Source organism: Microcaecilia unicolor, chromosome 2, assembly GCF_901765095.1.
Source record: "Microcaecilia unicolor chromosome 2, aMicUni1.1, whole genome shotgun sequence".
NCBI classification, from domain to species: domain Eukaryota; kingdom Metazoa; phylum Chordata; class Amphibia; order Gymnophiona; family Siphonopidae; genus Microcaecilia; species Microcaecilia unicolor.
This window is the reverse complement of record NC_044032.1, coordinates 345973134-345999557: the sequence shown is the minus strand read 5'-3', so window position 1 is coordinate 345999557 and position 26424 is coordinate 345973134. Positions and strand designations below refer to the sequence as shown.

At 46.4% G+C, this 26424-nt stretch overlaps 1 protein-coding gene and 1 pseudogene across 1 annotated transcript in view; both read right to left on the bottom strand.

Annotated features, from left to right (window-relative positions):
- Nucleotides 1–24869, bottom strand: part of LOC115463712 (zinc finger protein 398-like) — a 48954-nt gene extending 24085 nt beyond the window's left edge. The window contains exons 1-4 of the mRNA XM_030194433.1: nt 24648–24869; nt 19926–20052; nt 4467–4580; nt 4200–4313 (exon numbers count right to left, since the gene is read on the bottom strand). Of these exons, the coding sequence (XP_030050293.1) occupies nt 4200–4313; nt 4467–4580; nt 19926–20052; nt 24648–24671 (379 nt within the window). The 5' untranslated portion in view covers nt 24672–24869. The remainder of the gene's footprint in view (nt 1–4199; nt 4314–4466; nt 4581–19925; nt 20053–24647) is intronic.
- LOC115462068 overlaps nt 1–26424 on the bottom strand; it is a 199128-nt pseudogene that overhangs the window by 28831 nt on the left and 143873 nt on the right.

Below are 26424 nucleotides of genomic sequence, written 5' to 3'. Positions count from 1 at the left end.
CAATCTAAAAAGACAAATGTACAGTTAATCATATAGGTCAGACAGATTGGGGCAACCTATATGTTCGAACGGTTAGGTTCCGAATGCAGATGGGTAGGGAGGGGGCTTGGCGTAGGGATTCAGGAAGACTGTTCCAGGCATAGGGTGAAGCAAGGGAAAATGAGCGGAGCCTGGAGTTGGCAATGGTGGAGAAGGGTACTGAGAGGAGGGATTTGTCATGTGAGCGGAGGTTACGGGCAGGAACGTAGGGGGAGATGAGGGTAGAGAGGTAGGGTGGGGCAGCAGAGTGAGTGCATTTGTAAGTAAGGAGGAGAAGCTTGAATTGGATACGGTATCTGATCGGAAGCCAGTGAAGCGACTTGAGGAGAGGGGTGATATGAGTATATCGGTTCTGGCGGAATATGAGGCGTGCGGCAGAGTTCTGAATGGATTGAAGGGGGGATAGATGGCTGAGTGGGAGGCCAGTGAGGAGCAAGTTGCAGTAGTCGAGACGAGAGGTGATGAGAGCGTGGACGAGAGTTCGGGTGGTGTGCTCAGAGAGGAAAGGGCGAATTTTGTTGATGTTGAAAAGGAAGAAGCGACAGGTTTTGGCAGTCTGCTGGATATGCGCAGAGAAGGAGAGGGAGGAGTCGAAGATGACCCCGAGGTTGCGGGCAGATGAGACGGGGAGGATGAGGGTGCCATCAACTGAGATAGAGAGTTGGGGAAGTGGGCTTAGGTGGAAAGACGAGGAGCTCGGTCTTGGACATGTTCAGCTTCAGGTGGCGGTTTGACATCCAGGCAGCAATGTCGGATAGGCAGGCCGATACCTTGGCCTGGGTCTCTGCGGTGATGTCTGGTGTGGAGAGATAGAGCTGGGTGTCACGTTCCAGAATTGTGTACTTTGGTAGGAAAAGGTTGACACATGGGTTAGTTTATATTTTAGACCTTTGCAGTTGGGGTAGTGAAGATTAAGGAATGTGCGGGATGATTTTTTAGCATTCCTGGGTGGCAAGTCTATCAGGTCTGACATGTAGGCTGGGGCGTCTCCGTGAATGATTTTTTTTATTTATTTTTTGTTACATTTGTACCCCGCGCTTTCCCACTCATGGCAGGCTCAATGCGGCTTACATGGGGCAATGGAGAGTTAAGTGACTTGCCCAGAGTCACAAGGAGCTGCCTGTGTCTGAAGTGGGAATCGAACTCAGTTCCTCAGTTCCCCAGGACCAAAGTCCACCACCCCAACCACTAGGCCACTTTATGAACTAGGGAACATATTTTGAGCGTAATGCGTTCTTTCAGTGGGAGCCAGTGTAGCTTTTCTCGAAGGGGTGCAGCACTTTCGTATTTTGTTTTACCGAATATGAGTCTAGCTGCGGTGTTCTGGGCTGTCTGAAGTTTCTTGATTATTTGCTCTTTGCAGCCCGCGTAGAGTGCGTTGCAGTACTCTAGATGACTGAGTACCATTGATTGTACCAGGTTACGGAAGACAGACCTAGGGAAGAAAGGTCTTACTCTTTTTAGTTTCCACATTGAGTGGAACATCTTCCTGGTTGTGTTTTTCGCATGATTCTCAAGTGTTAGGTGTCAATCAATGGTAACTCCAAGAATTTTTAGGGTGTCCGAAATTGGAAGATTCAGTTTTGGTGTGTTAATGGTGGTGAATTTGTTCGTGTTATGTTGTGTTTTCCTTTGATCTACAAGCTGCTTAGAAGTTGAAGGGGATAATGTGCATCCTGTATCCTGCTCTCTCATTAAGCACACCTGGTTTACTTTCAGCATTGTTGAAACCTCTCTACTGTGATTCCCTAAATGTCCTGTTTCAATAGTATCCTTCAAGGATACTCCACACCAAACCATGCGCTCCTAGGCGACTGTCAGCTCCCCCCCCCCCCCTCCCATTCCAGTTTAAAAGCTGCTCTATCTCCTTTTTAAAAGTTATCGCCAGCAGCCTGGTTCCATCCCGGTTAAGGTGGAGCCCATCCTTTCGAAACAGTCTCCCCATTTCCCAGAATGTCACCCAGTTCATAACAAACCTAAATCACTCATCCCTGCACGATCATCTCAACCATGCATTGAGACTTCGGAGCTCTGCCTGCCTTTTGGGTCCTGTGCGTGGAACGAGGAGAATCTCTGAAAATGTGACCCTTGAGGATCTGGTCTTCAGCTTTCTACCTAGCAGCCTAAATTTGGCTTCCAGAACTTACATGATATGCCATAAAACTTTCCTCTTTGGAACATTTTTAGGTGTGGATATTGATCTCCCTGCGCAGTCAAATTTTGGTTACTGAATCTTTGTTTTCATTGTTCTGTATTGCTTTTTTCATTTGTTTTTCTACTGCAATGTACTATGTATTATAGTCTAGTGGTATGTTCACTTTGAGGCATATTTTCAAAGCACTTTGGGAGGCTAAGTTCCATAGGTTTCTATGGAACTTTGGGAGGCTAAGTGCTTTGAAAATATGCCTCTCTGTGTTCTGTATGATGAGATAATGTGGGATATAAATGTTATAAATAACACTAAAAATGTGTGCAATTTAATTGAACAAGCTAATTGGCATTTTACAAGCAATTATTAGCATTAACTAGAGTTGACATGTACACACATAATTTTTCATGCAGCACAAAAAAGGGGGCACAAAAATGGGAGGGTCATGGGTGTTTCAGGGATGTGGTTTTGAGTTACACATATAATTAAAGAATATGGAGGCTCCACATGAAAATTTAGGCATGGGCATTTGCACACTTTCATTGGTGTAAGTGGCGGCACCTGAAGTTATGTGCACCCTCTGGGCGTAAGCGCTATTTTATTAATCACATTTAACTTTATGAGTGGTTTACAGAATAGCACTTTTTTTGGCGCCATAGGTAGAATCCCCCCCTAGATGTCTTAAGTTGCATTTAGTTCTTATGATCTGAATTGATTGCATAAAACTGTTTGTAGATGGTATGTTTTTTATGTACATTGTGTGTACACATAAGTTATCACATGGATCCCATACATTTTATATGATGCGTGTTATATATTATTTTGTCCTTGTATGTTTTTAAACTTTATTTTTGTTTGGTCATTTTTACTATTGTAGTCTCTGATGCAGCCCATGCATGGGCAAAATGTAAAGGCCTCATTTCATACACTGGATCTGGATTTGTTCTCTTTTGCATTTGCTCTATTGCAGATCTGTGTGGACTCCTACAAACATGATGGTTTCCATAGCAGGGTTCGTTTCAACAGGGACATTTTACATGCTCATCAATCCATCATGGCAAACACAGAAGGCATCATGGGCCTTATTCTATAAAGGTTATGCTCCTAATTTAGGGCCTATTATGTTCATAGATTTAGCATACATTTAGGAGCATAAATTATGCTCATAAACTTAGGAGCATAACCTTTATAGAATAAGGCCCCATATATGTTACAGTATTTCCATTCTTCTGTTCTACAGTTAATCCCCATTGCTATTCAGACACACATCCCAGCAGTACCTGCTTTATCCTGTATGTTGGAGAAAGCCTGTTCAGTTCAGAATATAATTACAGAAAGGAATTTTTTACTCATTCTTTGCCATGTACAATCATTCCTCAGTCTCATACCTCTTTTGAAATACATCCTCCTTCCCTTTACTTCCCTCACCTTTTACTAGTCCCTGCCCAAATTTCCCTCACGGCTCCATTCAGTCTCGTTTATACCTCTTCTGGTATCTTGAGCTCCTCATACTCTTGAGCACATACTAAAACTCTGTGTCAGTTCTCATTAACTTTAATGCAGAAAAAGTAAATTAACAAAAATACTGATGAGCTGCATTGCACGGAAAATCGTACAAATCAGTCCATTAATATTAACATGTATTACTGTAAACTGCATTATGTACTGTGATTTACACTGATCCATCAGCAATACAAAACCTCAATGTAAATTGCGTCCTGTTCGTCAGTCATGTTCCCTCCATAACAGAGAAATCCCTTCACCAACAACAGTCCTTTTAACAATACAGATTTCTCAGCTCCATGACACTCTAGGTTGAAGGGTTTTGCAGGTCTGATCCCACCTCTATCAGGTTTTCCTCCATCTCCAAATCAGCCTACTCCATCCAAAGTAGGAAAACAAACAATCAGAAGAAGAGAGAGGATGATAACCTTATATCCCTCCGGTATTTAGTTACTGAATGGTCCCGGGTGACCTTAGTAAAGATGTGCAAATGGAGATTTACACTTACTTGTTACAGAAGGATGAATCTGTTCAGATGTCTCTGATTCTGGATAATTCACGAAGGGGAAATCTTCCTCTTGTTTAATACTCAGTGAGAACACAGATGTTACAATAGGAAGACCTGTGATAAGAAAACACATTTACAAGAATTCACCAAAGACCTGAAAATATTAAATTAGGAAATAGATTTTAAGTCTTCAAATATTTGAAGCCAATAACTCATTTCCTGTGATTTGAAAATACAGAACCCTTTAAATCTAAAATGTTTACTTACTCTTGTTGGGGTCATTTGGGTATTCTTTTCCCTCCCACTCAATCTGTTGAGTGAAATATTTCTCATCTTCCTTTTTAATCTTGAATATAACATCAGGACTAACAATTGAATAACCTGTCAATAAGAAGTAGGAAAATTACATTTAAATTGTATATGAAGAACCCCTGGGGAGGTTCCATCTGTTTCTTGATCTGAAGCAGTGCGTGAGTGTGTACATGAAGGTGTGTATATGCATGTATATATATCTTGGAGTGTGTATCTATGTCTGACAAAGCTTGGCGAGTAGAGGCAGCAGCGGCCTGCCACCTGATTAAGCTTGGAGGTTAGCTGATACAGCCAGGGCTCTCCTGGGTTAAGGCACTCTAGCTGCCAATCTTCTGGTTGCTACATGAAGGGGTTACATGCTGTACAATATACTGAGTAAAGTGCAGCTGACATGTCGTGCTCTTACACAGAAGCTGTAGTTCTCAGCACGAAATCTAAGAGGTGAATCCTCTCTCTGGTCTTCTGTGCCAAACTGTTTTATATGGAAAATGGAGACAAGACACAAATTGGTCTTGTATGAAGCCTCTGGTTTAAGGTTTACATTTTCCCCTGGATTCTGAAAACCCAGGAACCCAAATTTGCAACTAGTATGTAAATTTATGCACACAATTTATTGAATAGTCCCAGTTATGCACCTAACTTATTTATCAAACTGGCCTTAAATACCAGTAATAGCTGTTAAGCGGTGTGAATTGGTGCTAATTTGTAGTACTTGCGTATTTGCACTCAGGACTAGATTCTATATATGGTGCCTGAAAAATCCATGCCGCATTTCCGCCTAAGCGTATTCTATATGCCGCACCTAAATTTAGGTGTGGTAAATAGAATATACTTAGTTGCTATTCCAGCGCCTATATCTACGCACACATCCATTACAACAAGGAAAATACTGGTATGTAGATTTAGGCACAGAGGGGCGTATTCTGTAACAGTGTGTGTAAAGTTTTGGAACCCCAGAAAACACCAACTTCCCCGCCTATAGCCAGGCCCCTTTTTATTTATTTGCTACATTTGTACCCCACATTTTCCCACCTATTTGCAGGCTCAATGTGGCTTACATTATATTGCAAAAGATATAGTTATGAACAGAGTAAAAGGTTTTTGGCTCCACACGTTAGAATTTAGGTGCAGTATGTATATAATACGCTTGGATTTCAGCGTGGAACACTAAGCGCGATGTATAGAATCTGGCAGGTAGTGCCTAAATGTCGTAGCGTGCAACCACAAAGGGAGTATTGCACGTGGGGAGATCCAGGTGGGTCTTGAAGTTGCGCACGTAAGTTATAGAATACTATTACTCATGCACACAACTGACAACTTTAATAACATTTACACCAGCCTCTGACATGGCATAAGTACTCGAACCTAAAGTTAAGAGCTCACATGCGAACTTATGCTGGACAAACTTCGATCTCCATAACGCTAAAACAGTCACCCAAGCGATCAACAAAGGCGCCAAGACTCACTGTAAACTGGACACCTGCCCCAGTTACCTAATAAAATCCGCTCCTTTACGTTTCATTGCAGACCTCACATCTCACCTAAACTACATGCTTCAACATGGACACTTCCCTAAGGAAAACGGTAACATTCTACTCACCCCAATTCCAAAAGATACAAAGAAAAAAAACTAATGAAATCACCAACTACTGCCCAGTAGCATCCATCCCAATGGTAGTCAAACTGATGGAGAGCATGGTAACCAAACAGATCACCGATTACATAAACAAATTCTCAATATTACACGAATCACAATCAGGATTTCGCTACAACCACAGAACAGAAACAGTACTAATTTCTCTCCTAACCAAATTTAAACAAGAAATTGCAACCGGCAAAAGCATACTTCTCCAACAATTCGACATGTCTAGCGCGTTCGACATGGTTAACCACAAAAGACTACTAAACATTCTAGAAATGTACTTAATTGGATTAAGGATTTTCTAACCACTAGAACATGTCAAAAGAAATCAAATTCGAACATATCACCACTATGGAAAACAGACTGTGGAGTACCCCAAGGATCACCGCTATCACCCATCCTTTTCAATCTAATGATGACCCCGCTAGCTAAGTCCTTATCCACCCAAGGCCTTAACCCGTACATTTACGCCGACGTCACGATATACATCCCTTACAAACATGATCTAACAGAAATCAACAATGAAATCAAACTTAGCTTGAACATCACGAACTAATGGGCAAATGCATTTCAACTAAAAACTCAATTCAGAAAAAACACACTGTCTCATCCTCTCATCCCAATACAACACGAACAAACCCACCAACATAAGCACCCCAGACTACACCTTTCCTGTTTCAGATAGCCTGAAAATTCTCGGAGTCACAATAGACCGAAACCTCACGCTAAAAAGCCAAGTGAAATCTGTAACAAAGAAAATGTTCCACTCAATGTGGAAACTCAAACGAGTAAAACTTTTCTTCCCAAGGGAAATATTCCACAACTTGGTACAATCAATGGTACTGAGCCACCCAGACTACTGTAATGGAATCTATGCGGGATGCAAAGAAATAATCATAAAGAAACTCCAAACTGCTCAAAACACTGAAGCCAGGCTTATATTTGGCAAAACAAGATTCAAAAGCGCCAAACCCCTACGGGAAAAACTGCATTGGCTCCCAATCATTATCCTTTTTGCTACCTCATATCCATTCCTTTTTTTTTTTATTGAATTTTATACAATTTAACAGAAATATACTGTCAAATGGAATACAGCCTTCAGATTCAGATTACACATTATCACATCAAAGATATAAGAAAAGCAAAAGAAGAAAGAACTTTCTTCATTATAATCATTCAAAAGCAATACAGTGGTGGAAATAAGTATTTGATCCCTTGCTGATTTTGTAAGTTTGCCCACTGACAAAGACATGAGCAGCCCATAATTGAAGGGTAGGTTATTGGTAACAGTGAGAGATAGCACATCACAAATTAAATCCGGAAAATCACATTGTGGAAAGTATATGAATTTATTTGCATTCTGCAGAGGGAAATAAGTATTTAATCCCTCTGGCAAACAAGACCTAATACTTGGTGGCAAAACCCTTGTTGGCAAGCACAGCGGTCAGACGTCTTCTGTAGTTGATGATGAGGTTTGCACACATGTCAGGAGGAATTTTGGTCCACTCCTCTTTGCAGATCATCTCTAAATCATTAAGAGTTCTGGGCTGTCGCTTGGCAACTCGCAGCTTCAGCTCCCTCCATAAGTTTTCAATGGGATTAAGGTCTGGTGACTGGCTAGGCCACTCCATGACCCTAATGTGCTTCTTCCTGAGCCACTCCTTTGTTGCCTTGGCTGTATGTTTTGGGTCATTGTCGTGCTGGAAGACCCAGCCACGACCCATTTTTAAGGCCCTGGCGGAGGGAAGGAGGTTGTCACTCAGAATTGTACGGTACATGGCCCCATCCATTCTCCCATTGATGCGGTGAAGTAGTCCTGTGCCCTTAGCAGAGAAACACCCCCAAAACATAACATTTCCACCTCCATGCTTGACAGTGGGGACGGTGTTCTTTGGGTCATAGGCAGCATTTCTCTTCCTCCAAACACGGCGAGTTGAGTTCATGCCAAAGAGCTCAATTTTTGTCTCATCTGACCACAGCACCTTCTCCCAATCACTCTCGGCATCATCCAGGTGTTCACTGGCAAACTTCAGACGGGCCGTCACATGTGCCTTGCGGAGCAGGGGGACCTTGCGGGCACTGCAGGATTGCAATCCGTTATGTCGTAATGTGTTACCAATGGTTTTCGTGGTGACAGTGGTCCCAGCTGCCTTGAGATCATTGACAAGTTCCCCCCTTGTAGTTGTAGGCTGATTTCTAACCTTCCTCATGATCAAGGATACCCCACGAGGTGAGATTTTGCGTGGAGCCCCAGATCTTTGTCGATTGACAGTCATTTTGTACTTCTTCCATTTTCTTACTATGGCACCAACAGTTGTCTCCTTCTCGCCCAGCGTCTTACTGATGGTTTTGTAGCCCATTCCAGCCTTGTGCAGGTGTATGATCTTGTCCCTGACATCCTTAGACAGCTCCTTGCTCTTGGCCATTTTGTAGAGGTTAGAGTCTGACTGATTCACTGAGTCTGTGGACAGGTGTCTTTCATACAGGTGACCATTGCCGACAGCTGTCTGTCATGCAGGTAACGAGTTGATTTGGAGCATCTACCTGGTCTGTAGGGGCCAGATCTCTTACTGGTTGGTGGGGGATCAAATACTTATTTCCCTCTGCAGAATGCAAATAAATTCATATACTTTCCACAATGTGATTTTCCGGATTTAATTTGTGATGTGCTATCTCTCACTGTTACCAATAACCTACCCTTCAATTATGGGCTGCTCATGTCTTTGTCAGTGGGCAAACTTACAAAATCAGCAAGGGATCAAATACTTATTTCCACCACTGTATATATATGGCTTTCTAAGACCACAATCTAATGGGGGGGGGGGGGGGGGCGATATTAGAGAAGATTATAGAAGCAAAATTTATATTAATTAAAGCGTCATATTCCCCATTTTCTTTACTTTTAATTTGCTTTTGAATCTAGAAAAGATTTCAGTTGTTCAGGCAAATAAAACACATACTTCAACTGCTCCAACCTTACTACACATTTACATGGGTAGGCGAGGAAAAAGGATCCTCCTAAATCCACTGTCCTCTTTTTCAAAGACAAGAATGCTTTCCTTTTCTGTTGTGTTGCTTTCGCAACATCAGGGTAGATCCATATTTTCTCACCACTGAAACAAGAGTTCATATTTTTGAAGTAAAGTCTTAATTGAATTCAGGTCTTGTTCAAAGACCAGAGAAACAATCAGTGTGGCCCTTTCTGTTACATTATCCAATGACTGTTCCAAGATTGCAGAAATATCATTCACGTCAATGTTCTCATTTTTTTTGCTCCTGTTTCTTTTCCATGTGCTCCTTTAGGGTTATTAGGAATATAGGAAATCCTATTAATTGGGGGAATCGCTTCGTGTGGAATTTTTAAGTTCTTAGGTATTGTTTAAATAGATCCAGGAAGCTTAGGGAAAGTCAGCAGACGAAGATTTAACCTTCTATTGTAATTTTCCATTTGTTCAATTTTCCGTCTAATGTCCATGCTGTCCTTAACAACTGTTGTCTTAAATTCTTGAATTTGTGTCATTTCATTTTGCACGGATGTAACTCTCAATGACAAATCTTGTTTAACTGATTCAACTGTAGAATTTAATTCCTCAAATTTAACGTTAAGGGCCTTTACCTCTTCTGGAGATTTCTGTAAGGTGGAGTTCATTTCCAACAGTTTCAACCAAATCCTCTCAAGGTTCACCTCCGGTTTACTCGCCAAGGTCTCAGAAACTTTCTGAGCCTGAGGTCCCAGTGACTCCTGCAGCGCCCTTACTTCCCTGCTGGGGAAACCTCCCGTCACGCTTCCAGTGGCAGTTTGGTTTCCCTCAAGGTTCGCTGTCGACGCTGGACACAGAGGAATCAACGATGATAGTGGAGGGGAGAGGGATGTTTCGTCTCCCGGCAGTGGCTCCGTTTCTCCGGATGCCTCTGCATTGGGCTCCGCTCCCCTCTGTCTCTGGGGAATCTCGGGGAAAAAACATTCCAGACTGGATTGTAGCCGCAAGGAAGTCGAGGTAGGCGGGGGAACTACCCTCAACGTCCCTTTTCGTTTCAAATGGGGCATAGTTAAGAGGAAAAAAAAGAGAATTTTGATCAATCTAGCTGGAGTGTCTTACAAGTCACCCGTTTTCGGCGCCATCTTGACACGCCCCCCTGTTCCTATCCATTCCTTTTTATCTTCCTACACCTACCTCCTATATGCTCAATTCATTCTGCACCCAATCCCTCACGTTTAATTTATTTATCCATTAACCCCATTAATTTTGTGTTCATTACAAACTGTATATTCTTCTTACAAATTTGTAATTCTTTTTCTCCGAGGACAAGCAGGCTGCCTGTTCTCACGAATGAATGGGTGACTTCCAAGGCAGCTCCAAGACTGAAATCTTCCTAGAAAAAAAAGTCTGCTAGAGCCTTCGATCGCGCACAGGCGCCCGCACCGCGCATGCGCGGCCATCAGGTTCCCGCCCGTCGCGAGACAGCCCCATCAGTTTCTTCTCTTTCCGTGGTAGGGAGCGGTTGTTTTGGGCATCTCTCTCTGTGTGCCCCTGAGAAAGTGCCTTCATTCACGAGTTTTTGCGATTTTTTTCTTCATTTCTTTTTCTTATCCTGTATTCAAAAAAAAAAAAAAAGGTTCCCTTATCTCTCTCTTTACTGTTGGGCCCTCGTTAACTTTTCTTTTGCGGCCGTCGCGGCCCCTTTTGGGCTGCGCATTCGCGTTTCTCCTTTTTGGTGCCTTTTTTATTGGCACCATCACAAATTTTGACTTCGCCGCTGCTATTTTTCCGTCCATGACATCAAGGATTCCCAGCGGCTTCAAGAAGTGCGGTCGGTGCAGCCGGGCAATGTCAGGTACCGATCCCCATTCATGGTGTATCCAGTGCCTTGAGCCCGACCATCGCCCAGATGCGTGTAAGTTGTGTCTTAGCCTTAAAAAGCGGACACAAGCGTCGAGACAGGCTCAGTGGGAACGTCTGTTTGGAGCCTTGCCTGGCACTTTGGCGTCGACAGCGGTACCGAGGTTGGCGGCGTCGGCATCAGCACCGGAGAAGGCATCGACATCGGGAGAGCAGGTAATACCTGTCCGGAGACCACCGCACGCTGGGAGCAGTGAGCCGTCGAGTGCGTCTCCACCTGTCTCGAAAGCTCCTGCTGCAAAGGCCCATCGGGACCGACCACTTTCGGATCCGACCCCGAGGAGGAGTGTGGATTCCACGTCCTCCTCGTCGGTACCGAGGAGTACCGATGCCGTGCATCGAGTGAAGGCTAAGAAGTATCGGCATCGATCTCCTTGTACACACGGTACCAGGAGCTCCGGGGCGTCGAGGGACTCGGCACCTGAGAAATGTCGATGCCGGGAGGTCCGCTCACCCTCCTTTCAAGAGGTGTCAATGCGCCGGTCTTCAGACAGTCCGGTACCGCCTCCTTCTTCTGCACAGGTTCTGCCTCCGGCTCCTGCACCGACCCCACAGCCTTTCCCGGCAGACACTCTTGACTAGCGCCTCAGGGCCATTCTTCTAGGTCTCCTGGAAGGGCTGCTGCGCCAGTCTGTTCCGGTACCGGGGGTGCTTGCGCCTTCGGTACCATTGATGGAAGCGGCAGTGAGCTCTGTGCCTGTGGTGTGGTCACCGACGCCACTTGCGGCTTCGGCTGCCACCCAGGTCGACTCCCAGTCGACATCGCTGGAGGGAGCTTCATCGCCACCGGCACAGAAGTCGACTTCTCGACGTTGTCATCGAGGACATGGTTCCTCGGAGTCGAGACGGGCCCGGTTTCGGACTGCAGTTCGTGAACTCTTGTCCAACACTGAGGAGGATGCCTCGTGAGGAGAAGGGAAGGATCCAAGTTATTTCTCTTCTGAGGAGTATTGTGGTCTTCCTTCTGATCCTACTCCTTCGCCTGAAAGGAAGTATTCTCCTCCGGAGAGTCTTTCTTTCTCCTCCTTTGTGCGTGAAATGTCTGTGGCTATTCCCTTCCCGGTGGTATCTGAGGATGAGCCCAGGGCCGAGATGTTCGAGGTCCTGGACTATCCTTCACCACCTAAGGAGTCGTCTACTGTTCCTCTGCATAATGTCCTTAAGTAGACATTGCTGAAGAACTGGACGAAACCACTATCTAAACCCACCATTCCCAAAAAAGTTGAGTCCCAGTATCGAATCCATGGGGAGCCTGAGTTGATGAAGTCGCAGTTACCTCACAACTCTATGGTTGTGGATGCTGCTCTCAAGAGAGCCAAAAGTTCTAGAGATTTTGCCTCGGCGCCCCCGGGGCAGGAATCTAGAACTCTGGACTCTTTTGGGAGGAAGGACTATCAGTCCTCCATGCTCGTGTCCAAGGTTCAGTCATACCAGCTCTACACGAGCATCCACATGCGGAACAATGTAAAGCAACTGGCGGACTTGGTGGACAAGCTCCCTCCAGAGCATGCCAGGCCTTTTCAGCAGGTGGTCAGGCAGCTGAAGGCGTGTCGTAAATTCCTGTCCATGGGTGCTGATGTTGCATCCAGAGCCGCTGCACAAGGTATAGTGATGCACAGACTCTCATGGCTGCGTGCCTCTGACCTGGACAATCGAGTCCAGCAGCGGCTGGCGGATGTCCCTTGCCGGGGAGGGGAGGATAATATTTTTGGCGAGAAAGTGGAGCAAGTGGTTGAACAGCTCAACCAGCGGGAAACCGCTATGGACAATCTCTCCCACTGGGTGTCTTTAGCATCTACCTCATCAGGTAGACGTTTTTTCCGGGGAAGGCAGAATGCTCCCTATGCTTACAATAAGCATAGGTACAATCCACCTTCTCGACAGCCTTCTCAGGCTCAACCCCAGCGTGCTCGTTCTTGTCAACAGCGTGTGCCTAGACAGGCCCCCGCAGCTCCCCAGCAAAAGCAAGGGCCGGGCTTTTGACTGGCTCCAGTTAAGCATAGCCGCTGTAAAAATGTCCATGCCGGACGATCTGCCAGTCGGAGGGAGGTTAAAATTTTTTCACCAAAGGTGGCCTCTCATAACCTCCAATCAGTGGGTTCTCCAAATAGTCCGGCTAGTATACTCCCTCAATTTGATCTCCATACCTCCAAATTGCCCACCGGGAGCTCAGTCCTTCAAGCTTCCAGCACAGGCAGGTACTTGAAGAGGAACTCTCTGCCCTTCTCAACGCCAATGCAGTCGAGCCCGTTCCACCAGGACAAGAAGGGCTGGGATTCTATTCCAGGTACTTTCTTGTGCAAAAGAAAACAGGGGGATGCGTCCCATCCTAGACCTAAGGGCCCTGAACATATATCTGGTCCGAGAAAAGTTCAGGATGCTTTCCCTAGGCACCCTTCTTCCCATGATTCAGAAAAATGACTGGCTATGCTCTCTGGACTTAAAGGATGCTTATACACACATCCCGATACTACCAGCTCACAGGCAGTATCATCGATTCCATCTGGGAACACAGCATTTTCAGTATTGTGTGCTGCCCTTTGGGCTCGCATCTGCGCCCAGGGTGTTTACCAAATGCCTGGCGGTAGTTGCAGCATCGCTACGCAGACTGGGAGTGCATGTGTTCCCCTATCTCGACGATTGGCTGGTGAATAACACCTCAGAGGCAGGAGCTCTGCAGTCCATGCAGGTGACCATTCAACTCCTGGAGCTACTGGGGCTGGTCATAAATTATCCAAAGTCCCATCTTCTTCCAGTTCAGAAACTAGAATTCATAGGAGCGCTGCTGGATTCACGGACGGCTCATGCCTATCTTCTAGAGGCGAGGGCGGACAACCTTCTGTCTCTCATTTCCTTGGCCAGAGCGTCTCAGCAGGTCACAGCTCGGCAGATGTTGACATTACTAGGCCATATGGCCTCCACAGTCCATGTGACTCCCATAGCCTGTTTTCACATACGATCAGCTCAATGGTCCCTAGCTTCCCAGTAGTTTCAGGCCACGAGGGGTCTAGAGGATGCAATCCAGCTACCCATCGAATTTCGCAATTCCCTTCAATTGCGGGCAATTCGATCCAATTTGACCTTGGGACGTCCTTTCCAAATTCCTCAGCTGCAAAAGGTGCTGACCTTGGATGCATCTCTCCTGGGGTGGGGAGCCCATGTAGATGGGCTTCACACTCAAGGAGCTTGGTCCCTCCAGGAATCAGGTCTTCAGATCAACCTCCTGGAGTTGCGAGCGATCTGGAACGCTCTAAAGGTTTTCAGAGATCAGCTGTCCAATCAAATTGTTCAAATTCAGACAGACAATCAGGTTGCCATGTATTACGTCAACAAGCAGGGGGGCACCGGATCTCGCCCCGTGTCAGGAAGCCGTCCAGATGTGGCTTTGGGCTCGCCGTCACGGCATGCTTCTCCAGGCCACGTATCTGGCAGGCGTAAACAACAGTCTGGCCGACAGGTTGAGCAGGCTAATGCAACCTCACGAGTGGTCGCTCAACTCGGGCGTGGTATGCAAGATCTTCCAAGCGTGGGGCACCCCCTCGGTGGATCTTTTTGCCACTCAGACCAATCAGAAGGTCCCTCAGTTCTGTTTCAAACTTCAGGCCCACGGCAGGCTAGCATCGGATGCTTTTTTCCTTCATTGGGGGAGAGGCCTCCAGTATGTATATCCTCCCATACCTCAGGTGGGGAAGACTTTGCTGAAACTCAAGCAAGACCGTGGGACCATGATTCTGATAGCTCCTTTCTGGCCACGTCACATCTGGTTCCCTCTTCTTCTGGAGTTGTCCTCCGAAGAACCATGGAGATTGAAGTGTTTTCCAACCCTCATTACTCAGAACGAGGAAGCGCTTCTGCATCCCAACCTCCAGTCCCTGGCTCTCATGGCCTGGATGTTGAGGGCGTAGAGTTCGCCTCCTTGGGTCTTTCTGAGGGTGTCTCCCGAGTCTTGCTTGCTTCCAGGAAAGATTCCACTAATAGAAGTTACTCTTTCAAATGGAGGAGGTTTGCCGTCTGGTGTGACAGCAAGGCCCTAAATCCTCGCTCTTGTCCTACACAGACCCTGCTTGAATATCTTCTACACTTATCAGAGTCTGGTCTCAAGACCAACTACGTAAAGGTTCACCTTAGTGCAATTGGTGCTTATCATCAACGTGTAGAGGGTAAGCCTCTCTCTGGACAGCCTTTAGTTGTTCGCTTCATGAGAGGTTTGCTTTTGTCAAAGCCCCCTGTCAAACCTCCACCAGTGTCATGGGATCTCAACGTCGTTCTCACCCAGCTGATGAAGCCTCCTTTTGAGCCACTGAATTCCTGCCATCTGAAGTATTTGACCTGAAAGGTCATTTTCTTGGTGGCTGTTACTTCAGCTTGTAGGGTCAGTGAGCTTCAAGCCTTGGTAGCCCATGCTCCTTACACTAAATTTCATCACTGTCACGTCTGTGGCCGTGACCCCTCTCAGACTCACCTTATTTCCTATGGTCAGCTTCTGAGCTGGCTTCTGTCTGTTCTTTGTGAGTTAGTTCTGTCTCTGTCTTTGTGTGCTGGCTGCATTAGATTGTCTGTGTGCTGTCACCCGTTCCAGATTTCAGCCCAGTCCGGTCCAGATCTTCCAGACTGCCAGACCTGCTTGTTTTGTTTGAACCTGCACAGCACCCTTAGTGTCCTGGTGATTGCTGCAGCTGAGTCTCAGCTGCTGCTGGGCTTATTATTCATTTTGAAACCTTTCTGCTTGCCTTTGCATCGTCTAAGGTCCCTGGTATGTTGGTGCTTGTTGCACTTCTGCCTTGCCTGGTTTCTAGCCTGAGATTCTTGTCTGTTTCTTGTTAGTCTGTGTGTAGTTTAGGTTAGGTTCCTTGCTTGTTTCCTAGTCTTGTTTCTTAGTTATATTTTCTGTGTGCGGTTCTTGTCTGTCTGTGTCTTTTGTGGCTGCCTGGCAGCTTTTAGTTCTGTGTTTTGTTTGTCAGTGTTTGTTCCCTGTTTCTGTGGCTGCTTGCAGCTTTCAGTCCTGACCCTTATACCTGTCTATACCCTGCTGCCCCTGTAGGTTCCTTCCCCCTCTGACCCTCTGTCCTGGTTCTGTCTAGTGGGGTTTCCAGTCCTGCCTTGCCCAGTAAGTCCTGCCGGCCACTTGCAGTCAGGAGCTCAACTCCTGGTGAAAGGTGGCCAAGTGCAGGTGAAGTTTTAGTGTGCCTGCTCTGCTTTCCTGCTTCTTTGCCTCTGCTGCTACTCCAGTCTGGGGGTCCAGTCCTGTTCTGCCTAGTCTCCGGTGTGGGGTGGTTTTGCCTGCCACTGCCGCTCCTTGGCAGTGGCCCAAGGGCTCACAAACCCTGTTCCAGCTTTGAAAACGTGACAATCACAACAGAGTAGTCCTCCGCACTCATCCTAAGTTCTTGCCGAAGGTGGTGTCGGAGTTCCATCTGAATCAGTCAATTGTCTTGCCAACATTTTTTCCCAGTCCTCATACCCACCCTGCTGAACGTCAGTTGCATACATTGAACTGCAAGAGAGCATTGACCTTCTATGTGGAGCGGAGAAGTCCCTTCAGACAGTCCGCCCAAATGTTTGTTTCTTTCGACCCCAACAGAAGGGGAGTTGCTGTCGGGAAATGCACCATTTCAAATTGGCTAGCAGATTGCATTTCCTTCACTTACGCCCAAGCTGGGCTGACTCTTGAGGGACATGTCACGGCTCATAGTGTTAGAGCCATGGCAGCGTCAGTGGCCCACTTGAAGTCAGCCACTACAGAAGAGATTTGCAAGGCTGCAACGTGGTCTTCAGTCCACACATTCACATCTCACTACTGCCGTCAGCAGGATACCCGACGCAACAGTCGGTTTGGGTAGTCTGTGCTGCAGAATCTGTTCGGGGTTTAGAATCCAACTCCACCCCCCTAGGCCCGTTTTTGTTCTGTTCCAGGCTGCACTCTCAGTCAGTTGTTTTCTTCATAGGTCTATCCTTGTTATGTCCTCGCCGTTGCGAGGCCCAATTGACCTTTCTTTGTTGTTTTGAGTGAGCCTGGGGGCTAGGGATACCCCATTCGTGAGAACAAGCAGCCTGCTTGTTCTCACATACTCGCCCGCCTCCCCTTTGGAGTTGTCTTTCCTTCTTTGCTTTGTTATCAAACTGACGGGGCTCTTGTGCGACGGACGGGAACCTGATGGCCGCGCATGCGGGCGATCGAAGGCTCTAGCAAACTTTTGTTGCTAGGAAGATTCCGGTCTCGGGGCTGCCGTGGACGTCACCTATTCATTCGTGAGAACAATCAGCCTGCTGTCCTTGGAGAATACCTGCTACAGGTATGTATCTTCATTATATTGTTACTGTGTAAGCCGCATTGAGCCTGCCATGTGTGGGAAAGCGCGGGGTACAAATGTAATAATAATAATAATAACGTATTGTGTTCAAAATCTGCACTCTAGTTTATAAAATCATCTATGGCGAAGCCCCGGGATACATGTTAAACCTCATAGACCTACCAACCAGAAACACAAGATCAACACACTCATTCCTAAACCTTCACCACCCAAGCTGCAAAGGTCTCAAATACAAATCAATCTATGCATTCAGCTTCTCCTATATAAGCACGCAACTCTGGAATGCACTACCAATCGCTGCGAAAACAATGTTTGATCAACCAGACTTTCGGAAATCACTAAAGACTATCTTGTTCAAAAAGGCATACCCTAACGACCCGACTTAAGCACCTGTATCCTGCAACACAACGATACTAATACTCGAACTGGACTTAACATAACGCTTCCTCCTTTCTATTCCCTTATGTGTATGTCACACATGCAGGGCTGTGCCAACACAGTAAGCGGGGTAAGCACCGCAGGGGGGCGCCGACCTCTGGAGGGTGCCGCCGCGGTGCTTACCCTCGCCGCTTACCTCAGCTCCGCGGCGCCCTGGTGCCTTTAAATCTTTTACCTCCGATGGTCGCAGCAACTGAGCAGCGTCAGTGAAAGCGCTGCTGACGTCTCCAGCCTTCCTTTCGCGCTCGCTCGTTCGTTCCCTCAGTGTCCCGCCCTCGCAAGGAAATGACATCAGAAGAAGGCGGGACACTGAGGGAACGAACAAGCGAGCGCAAAGGGAAGGCTGGAGACGTCAGCAGCGCTTTCACTGACACTGCTCAGCTGCTGCAACCGTCGGAGGTAAAAGATTTAAAGCCCCCAGGGCGGCGCGGAGCTAAGGGAAGGGCAGAGAGGGACATGGATGGGAGGGCAGGGCCCAGGGAGAGGAGAAATTGCTGGAAATGGAGGGGAGGGGAGAGAGAAGAATTGCTGGATATGGATGGAGGAGGGAAGGGCAGAGAGGGACATGGATGAACATGGATGAGAGGGCAGGGCCCAGGGAGAGAAGAAATTGCTGGAAATGGAGGAGAGGGGAGCGAGGAGAATTGCTGGATATGGATGGAGGAGGGAAGGGCAGAGAGGGACAAGGATGGACATGGATGGGAGGGCAGGGCCCAGGGAGAGAGGAGAATTGCTGGAAATGGAGGGGAGGGAAGAGAGGAGAATTGCTGGATATGGATGGAGGAGGGACGGGCAGAGAGGAACAAGGTTGGACATGGATGGACATGGATGGGAGGACAGGGCCCAGGGAGAGAGGAGAAATTGCTGGACATGGAGGGGAGGGGAGAGAGGAGAATTGCTGGATATGGATGGAGGAGGAAAGGGCAGAGAGGGACAAGGATGGACATGGATGGACATGTATGGGAGGGCAGGGCCCAGGGAGAGAGGAGAAATTGCTGGACTTGGAGGGGAGGGGAGAGAGGAGAATTGTTGGAAATGGATGGAGGGGAGGGAAGACAGAGGAAGGAGATGCACATGGATGGAGGGGAAGGGAGAGAGAAGAAATGCTGGGCATGAATGGAGGGGAGGGAAGAGAGAGGAAGGAGATGAGATGAGGGAAAAGGAAGAGAGGAGAAAAACTGCACATGGATAGAGAAAATAGGCAGAAGCTGGATCCACTGGACAGTCAAGTCTGCGGAGGACCCAGCTTTTACTTATGGATATAGAGCAAGAAATGAAGAAGAAAGGAGGAAAGTAAAGAAATAAATGGAAAGGAAGCCCTGGAAACAGAGTTAAGAGGACAGATAGCAGCAGAATCAGATACTGGGCCAGCAATCATTTTCACGGTTAAAAATCATAAAAAATTATTTGTGATCAAGTATTTTGCAAGAAAGGCTTGTAAGCCTTGCCATGATTGCTATTGAGAATGATATATGTGCCCAGTTAGATATCAAAGATTTAATTACTAATTTCGTGAACATGAAAGCACGAAAAGCTAAGTGGTTGTAAATCCTCTATTTGTTCAGCAATCCCACAAAGATGCACTCCATCTTTCAGCTCCTATTTCCTTTGCATCTTGTGCCACACGGGGGGGGGGGGGGGGGGGGGGGGGGGCAACTGATAGTCTGCAGGGGGGCACCAGAGACCCTAGGAACGGCCCTGCACACATGCACTCTATTATACCATAATATCACTCTGTATTTGTCATACCGGAAAGGCGATCGCCTCACGGTACTATGTAAGCCACATTGAGCCTGCAAATAGGTGGGAAAATGTGGGATACAAATGCAACAAACAAATAAATGCTATATTCCACAACTGAAATCTGGCACACAATTGCCTTTACAGAATTGGGGTTTAGTGCACAAATTTTTGGTGTTACTTTTGGGTGCCATTTCATGAATTTAACCCTTTATTTTACAGCACAGAGCAGCATCTTCTTTCACTGGCTCCTGTTGGATATGGGTTGGCATCAGAAGCTAGGTTCTACATTTCACAAGTCCATGTGAGCTGCTACCTGTGTCTTTTCAACCACTGATTCCATAATGTACCAGTATAATAAATGATAGAGAAACATATTTACCTCGGGAAATGAGAATGCCATGAATCTCCTTGATAACCATCTTGTACAGCTCCTTCTGCCATTCTCCCAAAATGTTCCACTCCACTTCCAAGAAATAAGCAGCAACATCCTTGAATATGACTGATACCTGCAACAGAAAAGAGGGTGTCTATCCTAAGTCATATCCATTATAATAATTGTTATATGACCTCTACCAGTGAAATCAGATCTGCAGTAGATTAGTTTGAAGAGATCTCCATTACCTTAACTAACAAATAATAAGATGGCCGACGGACAGGAGATTAAGTGAGAAGCTCCCGAGCCAAAAGTGCTCCCGGGCTGAACTGGCCCTCGGAGCTGCCACTCGGCGAGCGACCTGAGCGTCCAATGACGGGAAAACGATAGGGGTGAGCCGTAGCTATATTTCAGCGGCTTTGGGCGGCCACTCCAGCGACAAAGCCGACATCTGGGCACAGCCATTGGCGATCTTACCTGACCACGTGACTACGCAGCGCGGACCGGTCGAGACGAGGTGACTTGCCGTAAGCAAGCAGCGAATCCCCCTCAATACAGAAAGCTTGACACCGCATTGCTGAGGCCGTTTAAATACACCCTAAATGAAATCACCAACGAGATCAACCAAAGCCTCCAAATCATGCACTCCTGAGCGGATGCATTCCAGCTAAAACTCAACGCAGAAAAAACACAATCAGGCATATTTTCAAAGCACTTAGCCTTCCAAAATTGCATAGAAACCTATGGAACTTTGGAAGGCTAAGTGCTTTGAAAATGAGCCCCATTTAATGTCTTGTACTCACATCACAATATAACACAAACAACTTCACCACCATAACCACACCATACTGCTGCCTTCCCATCTCACAAAATTTGAAAATTCTCGGAGTTACCATTGATCGTAACCTCACACTCGATGCCCACGTGAAGAATACGACGAAAAAGACGTTCCAATCCATGTGGAAACTCAAAAGAGTAAAACTTTTCTTCCCAAGCTACATCTTCCGTTCCCTGGTACAATCGATGGTATTGAGTCACCTGGACTACTGCAATGCACTGTACGCTGGATGCAAAGAACAGAACATCAAAAAACTCCAAACAGCCCAAAATACCGCCGCCAGACTCATATTTGGAAAAACTAAATATGAAAGTGCAAAACCCTTAAGAGAGAAACTTCACTGGCTCCCACTTAAGGAACGCATCACGTTCAAGATCTGCACGATTGTTCACAAAATCATCCACGCAGACGCCCCAACCTATATGCTAAACCTTGTAGATTTGCCTCCCAGAAATGCCAAAAGATCATCGCGTAAATTCCTGAATCTACACTTCCCCAGCTGCAAAGGACTAAAATACAAGCAGATGCATGCAACCACCTTCTCTTACATGAGTACACAACTGTGGAATGCATTACCTACTACTTTGAAAACCATTGAAGAAATAACCAACTTTCAAAAATCTCTGAAGACACACCTCTTCAACAAAGCTTACAAAGAGAACCCATAACCTTACTAAATCACCCCGCCAACTAGCCCAGCTACGACAGTCTAATCTCTTTACCTATCCACCTAATCCTTTTCTTCTCTCCCTATCTAACATTTTTACATCACTAATCATATCTATTATCCTGGAATGGCAAAACCATAACAGAACTCTGTAAGCCACATTAAGCCTGCAAATAGGTGGGAAAATGTGGGATACAAATGCAATAAATAAAAATAAATTCTGGATAGATTGTCTGGTTCCCAGTGATACAGAGGAAACATCTGCTAATTCAGCAGCTGGATGAAAGAGCAATAGAAATCTACACATGTGGACCAAAGACTTTGGTCTGTGTGGGGTGGATAAAAGAGGAGGGCAGCAGCAGTAACAGAAGAGGTGGGAGGGATAGAAGCTGGTGGATTTGCATCTATAAGCAGAAAAACAAACGGCCTTTAAAAACACAGGGAACACAATTCTTTCATATTAAAAAAAACCTTTAATAATGGAATTTGATTGGAGGAAGACCCGACCCGGGCCGTATTTCAGTGCTACCGCACCTGTGTCAGGGTCACACCAATGCCTAAAAAAACCTTCAACAGGCTAGTTTCAACTGTCTGATGTTTTCCAGAGTTTTCCCTCCAAACAACATGCAGTGAAGGACTCACGCACACTAATGGTGTGCGTCGCAATGAGATAAATTGCGACTCACACTAATGGTGTGCGTCGCAATGAGATAAATTGCGACTCACACTAATGGTGTGTGTGAGTCCTTCACTGCATGTTGTTTGGAGGGAAAACTCTGGAAAACATCAGACAGTTGAAACTAGTCTGTTGAAGGTTTTTTTAGTCATTGGTGTGACCCCTGCCGCAGGTGCGGTAGCACCGAAACATGGCCCGTGTCGGGTCTTCCTCCAATCAAATTCCCTTATTAAAGGATTTTTTATATGAAAGAATTGTGTTCCCTGTGTTTTTAAAGGCCCTTTGTGCTGTTTTTCTGCTTGGACCTTTTTTTGTACTTAGCTCCCTCTCTTTGTTACATCGGATTTGTATCTATAGACAGGAAAGTGGAGAGAGCTAGGGTCAAGCCTAGGGAGAGAAGAGAGAGTGTATATGTGCATGAAAGACATTGAGAGTCTAAGAGCTGCATTTGTATCTGTATATTGTTCATATGATTAGGCTTTAATCTATTTACAAAGGATACAGATGGCAGACAAAGGGGAGAAATTTGTCATCTTAAGGTATTTTCACAGCAAATGATTTGCCCTAATCCGCAATTAATTTGCAATTCAGTGAGAAGCAAACACACAACAGCATAAAATATACCAAATAATCTTAAGGCTTAATTGTGCATTAAGGGCTTAACACCCTTTAGTTAAAGGTCCCGAAATGAAGAGAGGCATCTCAGAGACATGATGGTAGCAGCATAGCCAACAGGACATTGATATCAGGGCAGACATTATATCATAATTATAGGCTGGATCAAATTGGAGGGGGTGGTGCCATATGTTAACAAAAAAAAGTCACACAGAATAAAAAATCAGCAAAAAACAGACTGCAACATGAAATCCTTATTGATAGAAATACCACGTGTGAAGAGTTAAGAAAATAAAGCATCTGTATCATCAGAATGAACAGAAATCAGGGAAGCTAACAAATTTAGTAACACTATAATAATGATGATTTCAATTACCAAACCAAAAGAAAAAAACTACTGATGAAACAACTCTTACACACAGGAAGTGAATCCAAACTACTGAAAAAAAAACGAGGAAAAAAGTAGAGTAATGGCCAGATTCCCTAAGAATCTATTGATTAAGCAGACAGAATATTGTAACCCATGTCTCATTTTCGAAACAGAAAAATGTCCAAAAAGCGACAGATGGATGGAGTTTTTTTGCCAAAACGTCCAAATCACTATTTTTGAAACATATTTTTAAGATGGTTTTCTATGCAGTTCATATGTAGTGCGTCCAAATCACAAGGGGGCATGTTACGGGGCGGGATTTGAGCGTTCCCAAAACTTGGACACTTCTCTGCCATAATGGAACAAAGTGAAAATGTCCAGAGCTAAAAGTTAGACATTTTGGTCTAGCCCTGTTTTAATCGCGACTAAGTCATAAAAAGGTGCCCTAAATGACCAGATGACCACTGGAGGGCTTAGGCATGAACTCCTTACTCCCCCAGTGGTCACTGACCCCCCCTCAAAATGAAAGAAACAGTACATACCAGCCTCAGATGTTATGACCAGCAAGCAAGTCCCTGGAGTAGCCTAATAGTCATCAGTTCAGTGCACTGTAGAGAAGGGGACCCAGGCCCATATCCCACTCTAACCTGTACACTTGTGCTGGAAAGTGTGAGCCCTCTAAAACCCACCAAACGCCTAATTACCTACATATGAGTGACACTTGCAGGCATTAGGGCTATTGTAGTGATGTACAGTTGGGTACAGTAGGTTTTTGGTGGGTTTTGGAGGGCTCCCCATACAATATAAGGGGGTAGCATTGACTTGTGCATCTGGGACCTTTTATGTGAAGTCCACTGCAGTGCCCCCTGGAGTGTCCCACTGCTCTGCTGGGATATCTTTGTGTCCATTCTACTGCTGGCCCCACATATATCCCAATGGCTTGTTTTTGTGCCTTGTTTTTTTTTCAAACTTGGTCCTAAAAGATAGACGTATTGAGTACAAAATTTGAAACAAAAAGTTGGACATTCTTCTGGTTTGAAAATGGTCATGTTCCCTTCAGGATTTTTGGACACTTTCCACAAAAAGTTCAAAATCTGATTTAGGCGTCATATCGAAAATGCCCCTCCACGTTTCCAATCCCCCACCCCTCACACCTTTCTTACCTCAGATGCCTGTCCACTTTCTCCCTCTGAGTCAGAGATCTATAGGTGGCCCACAGCACTTTCTCCATTCCCCATGCCCACTACATTTCAGTCACTTCCATATTATTTTTGACAGGCATTCATGCTATGCAAGTTAGTAAATTCTGCTAGAATTTTTCTGAGATAAAAATGCAAAAACCTGCTATTTTACCACAACTTAATAAACACTCCTATAAAGTGAGTTGCCCAAGGTCACATGTAGTGGGAACTGAATCCTGCTTTCCTTGATGCACTGATCACTAAGTTACTTCTCCACTCCAGGGAATAAGGAGGGAACGTTGGAACAGCAGCAAAGGAAACGTTTTCCTTTTAGTGCTGGCACCCTGTGTACAAGAAAAAAGAGAGAGAGGAATTTCTTACCTGATCAGAATCCAGGGCAGACATTTCCCTTCTGAATTATGCAACTGCTGGGATGGATTCAGGCTGGAGATTTCTCTGTTCCAGAAAAGAAGAACAAAACAACTAGAAGGAAACTGAGCTGATTTCACAGATAAAGTCCTTCCCCTCCGCTCCCCTTATCTGGGGCTGAAGATGCTGAAAACGTCTGCTGTTCCTCAGTCTTTTCTGCTTTTTTTCAGTCTATAGAAACAAGAGAAAGTAGCTGAGCATGCGCAAAGCTCCCCAGCCGAGGTCATGCTCTGGGATCCGCCTCCTAAAGGTGGATTTGTGGAGATACAGTAAAGATCGAGGCTGGCAGGGTATCCAAGTTAGGATGGAAAAGTCATGCTGCATTTGTGGACTCTAACTCTCCTATTTTTAAGAAGTCTATTTAGAATAATAAATCAGTGGTTGCAATTGGGGCAAAACAGTTCAGTAATTATGTTATTTGTTTTTGTGTATCTTGTCTCTCACAATTGTCTAACAGGGCCGCCCAGAGACACAGCCAGGCCCGGGGGCAGGACCACCAACTAGTGTTACCATATGACTCCAGATTGAGCCAGTCTGGGTTTTACTTCCATTGCTTTCATGGAAGCAAAACCCAAACTGGATCAATGTGTCCTCCTTTTTCTGGAGCCATATGGTAACCCTACCGGCAACAGGCCCACCGACTGCCCCCAACCCCCACCTAGGCCACCGTGCTGCCCCCTACCCCACTCAGGCTGCTCCCCACATTTGGGTTGCCATCCCCTCACCTTCCTCTGTTTGACTGCTCCATCTTTGGTCTGTCTTCTGCTCCTGTGTGCCAGGACCTTGATGATTGCATTAACACCAGGGGCGTAGCCAGACACCCAATTTTGGGTGGGCCTGGGCCCAAGATGGGTGGGCAGAAGAACCCCACCCCATCCCATAGGTGATTTGGTCTCTCCTCTCACCTGCATGCCATATGGTCTCTCAAATATCCCTCCTCTCCTGCACACCTTTTAAATTTCAGACTAGCCGTTAAGCCCGTTAAAACGGGCGCGTATTGGAATGTTTTTTTTTCCCAAGGCCCCCCTCCCGTTGCAGCTGCAAGGCCCCCTGCCATCCTCCTTCCCTGCCAGCTCCAAGGCCCCCTCTGTCCCTCCCTCCCAGCTCCAAGGCTCCAGTCCTCCCCCCTTCCCAGCTGCAAGGCCCCCTGCCCGCCTTCCCTCCCTCCCAGTTCCAAGGCCCTCCCCCCCAGCTCCCAAGGCCCCCTTCCCTCCCTCCCAGTTCCAAGGCCCCCTGCTCTCCCTCACAACTGTAAGGGCCCCATTCCCTCACAACTGTAAGGGGCCCCCTGCCCTCCCTCCCAGTTCCAAGGCCTCCCCCCCCCGTGCCTTCTTCCCAGCCAGCTGGAAGGCCCCCTTCAGTCCAGCCCTCCCAGCTCCAAGGCCCCCCCTCCTTCTGAGACCTCCCATGTCCCCTCCCCCTCCCCCCCAAGGTAGCCGCTACCGCCCCCCCCCACCCCGGAGTCGCCCCCGCCCCCCCCCTTCACCCGGCCCGGGCCCTCTCTTCGTTATTCAACTTACAGCAGCGCCAAAACAGCAGCAAGCAGCAGCTCCCGTTGGCCTTCCTTCACTGCCTGTGCCTCGCCCTCGTGTGACGTCACGTCGGCGAGGGCGGGGCACAGGCAGGGAAGGAAGGCCGACGGGAGCTGAAGCTGAGCTGCTTGCTGCTGTTTCGGTGCTGCTGTAAGTTGAATAACGAAGAGAGGGCCCGGGCCGGGTGAAGGGGGGGG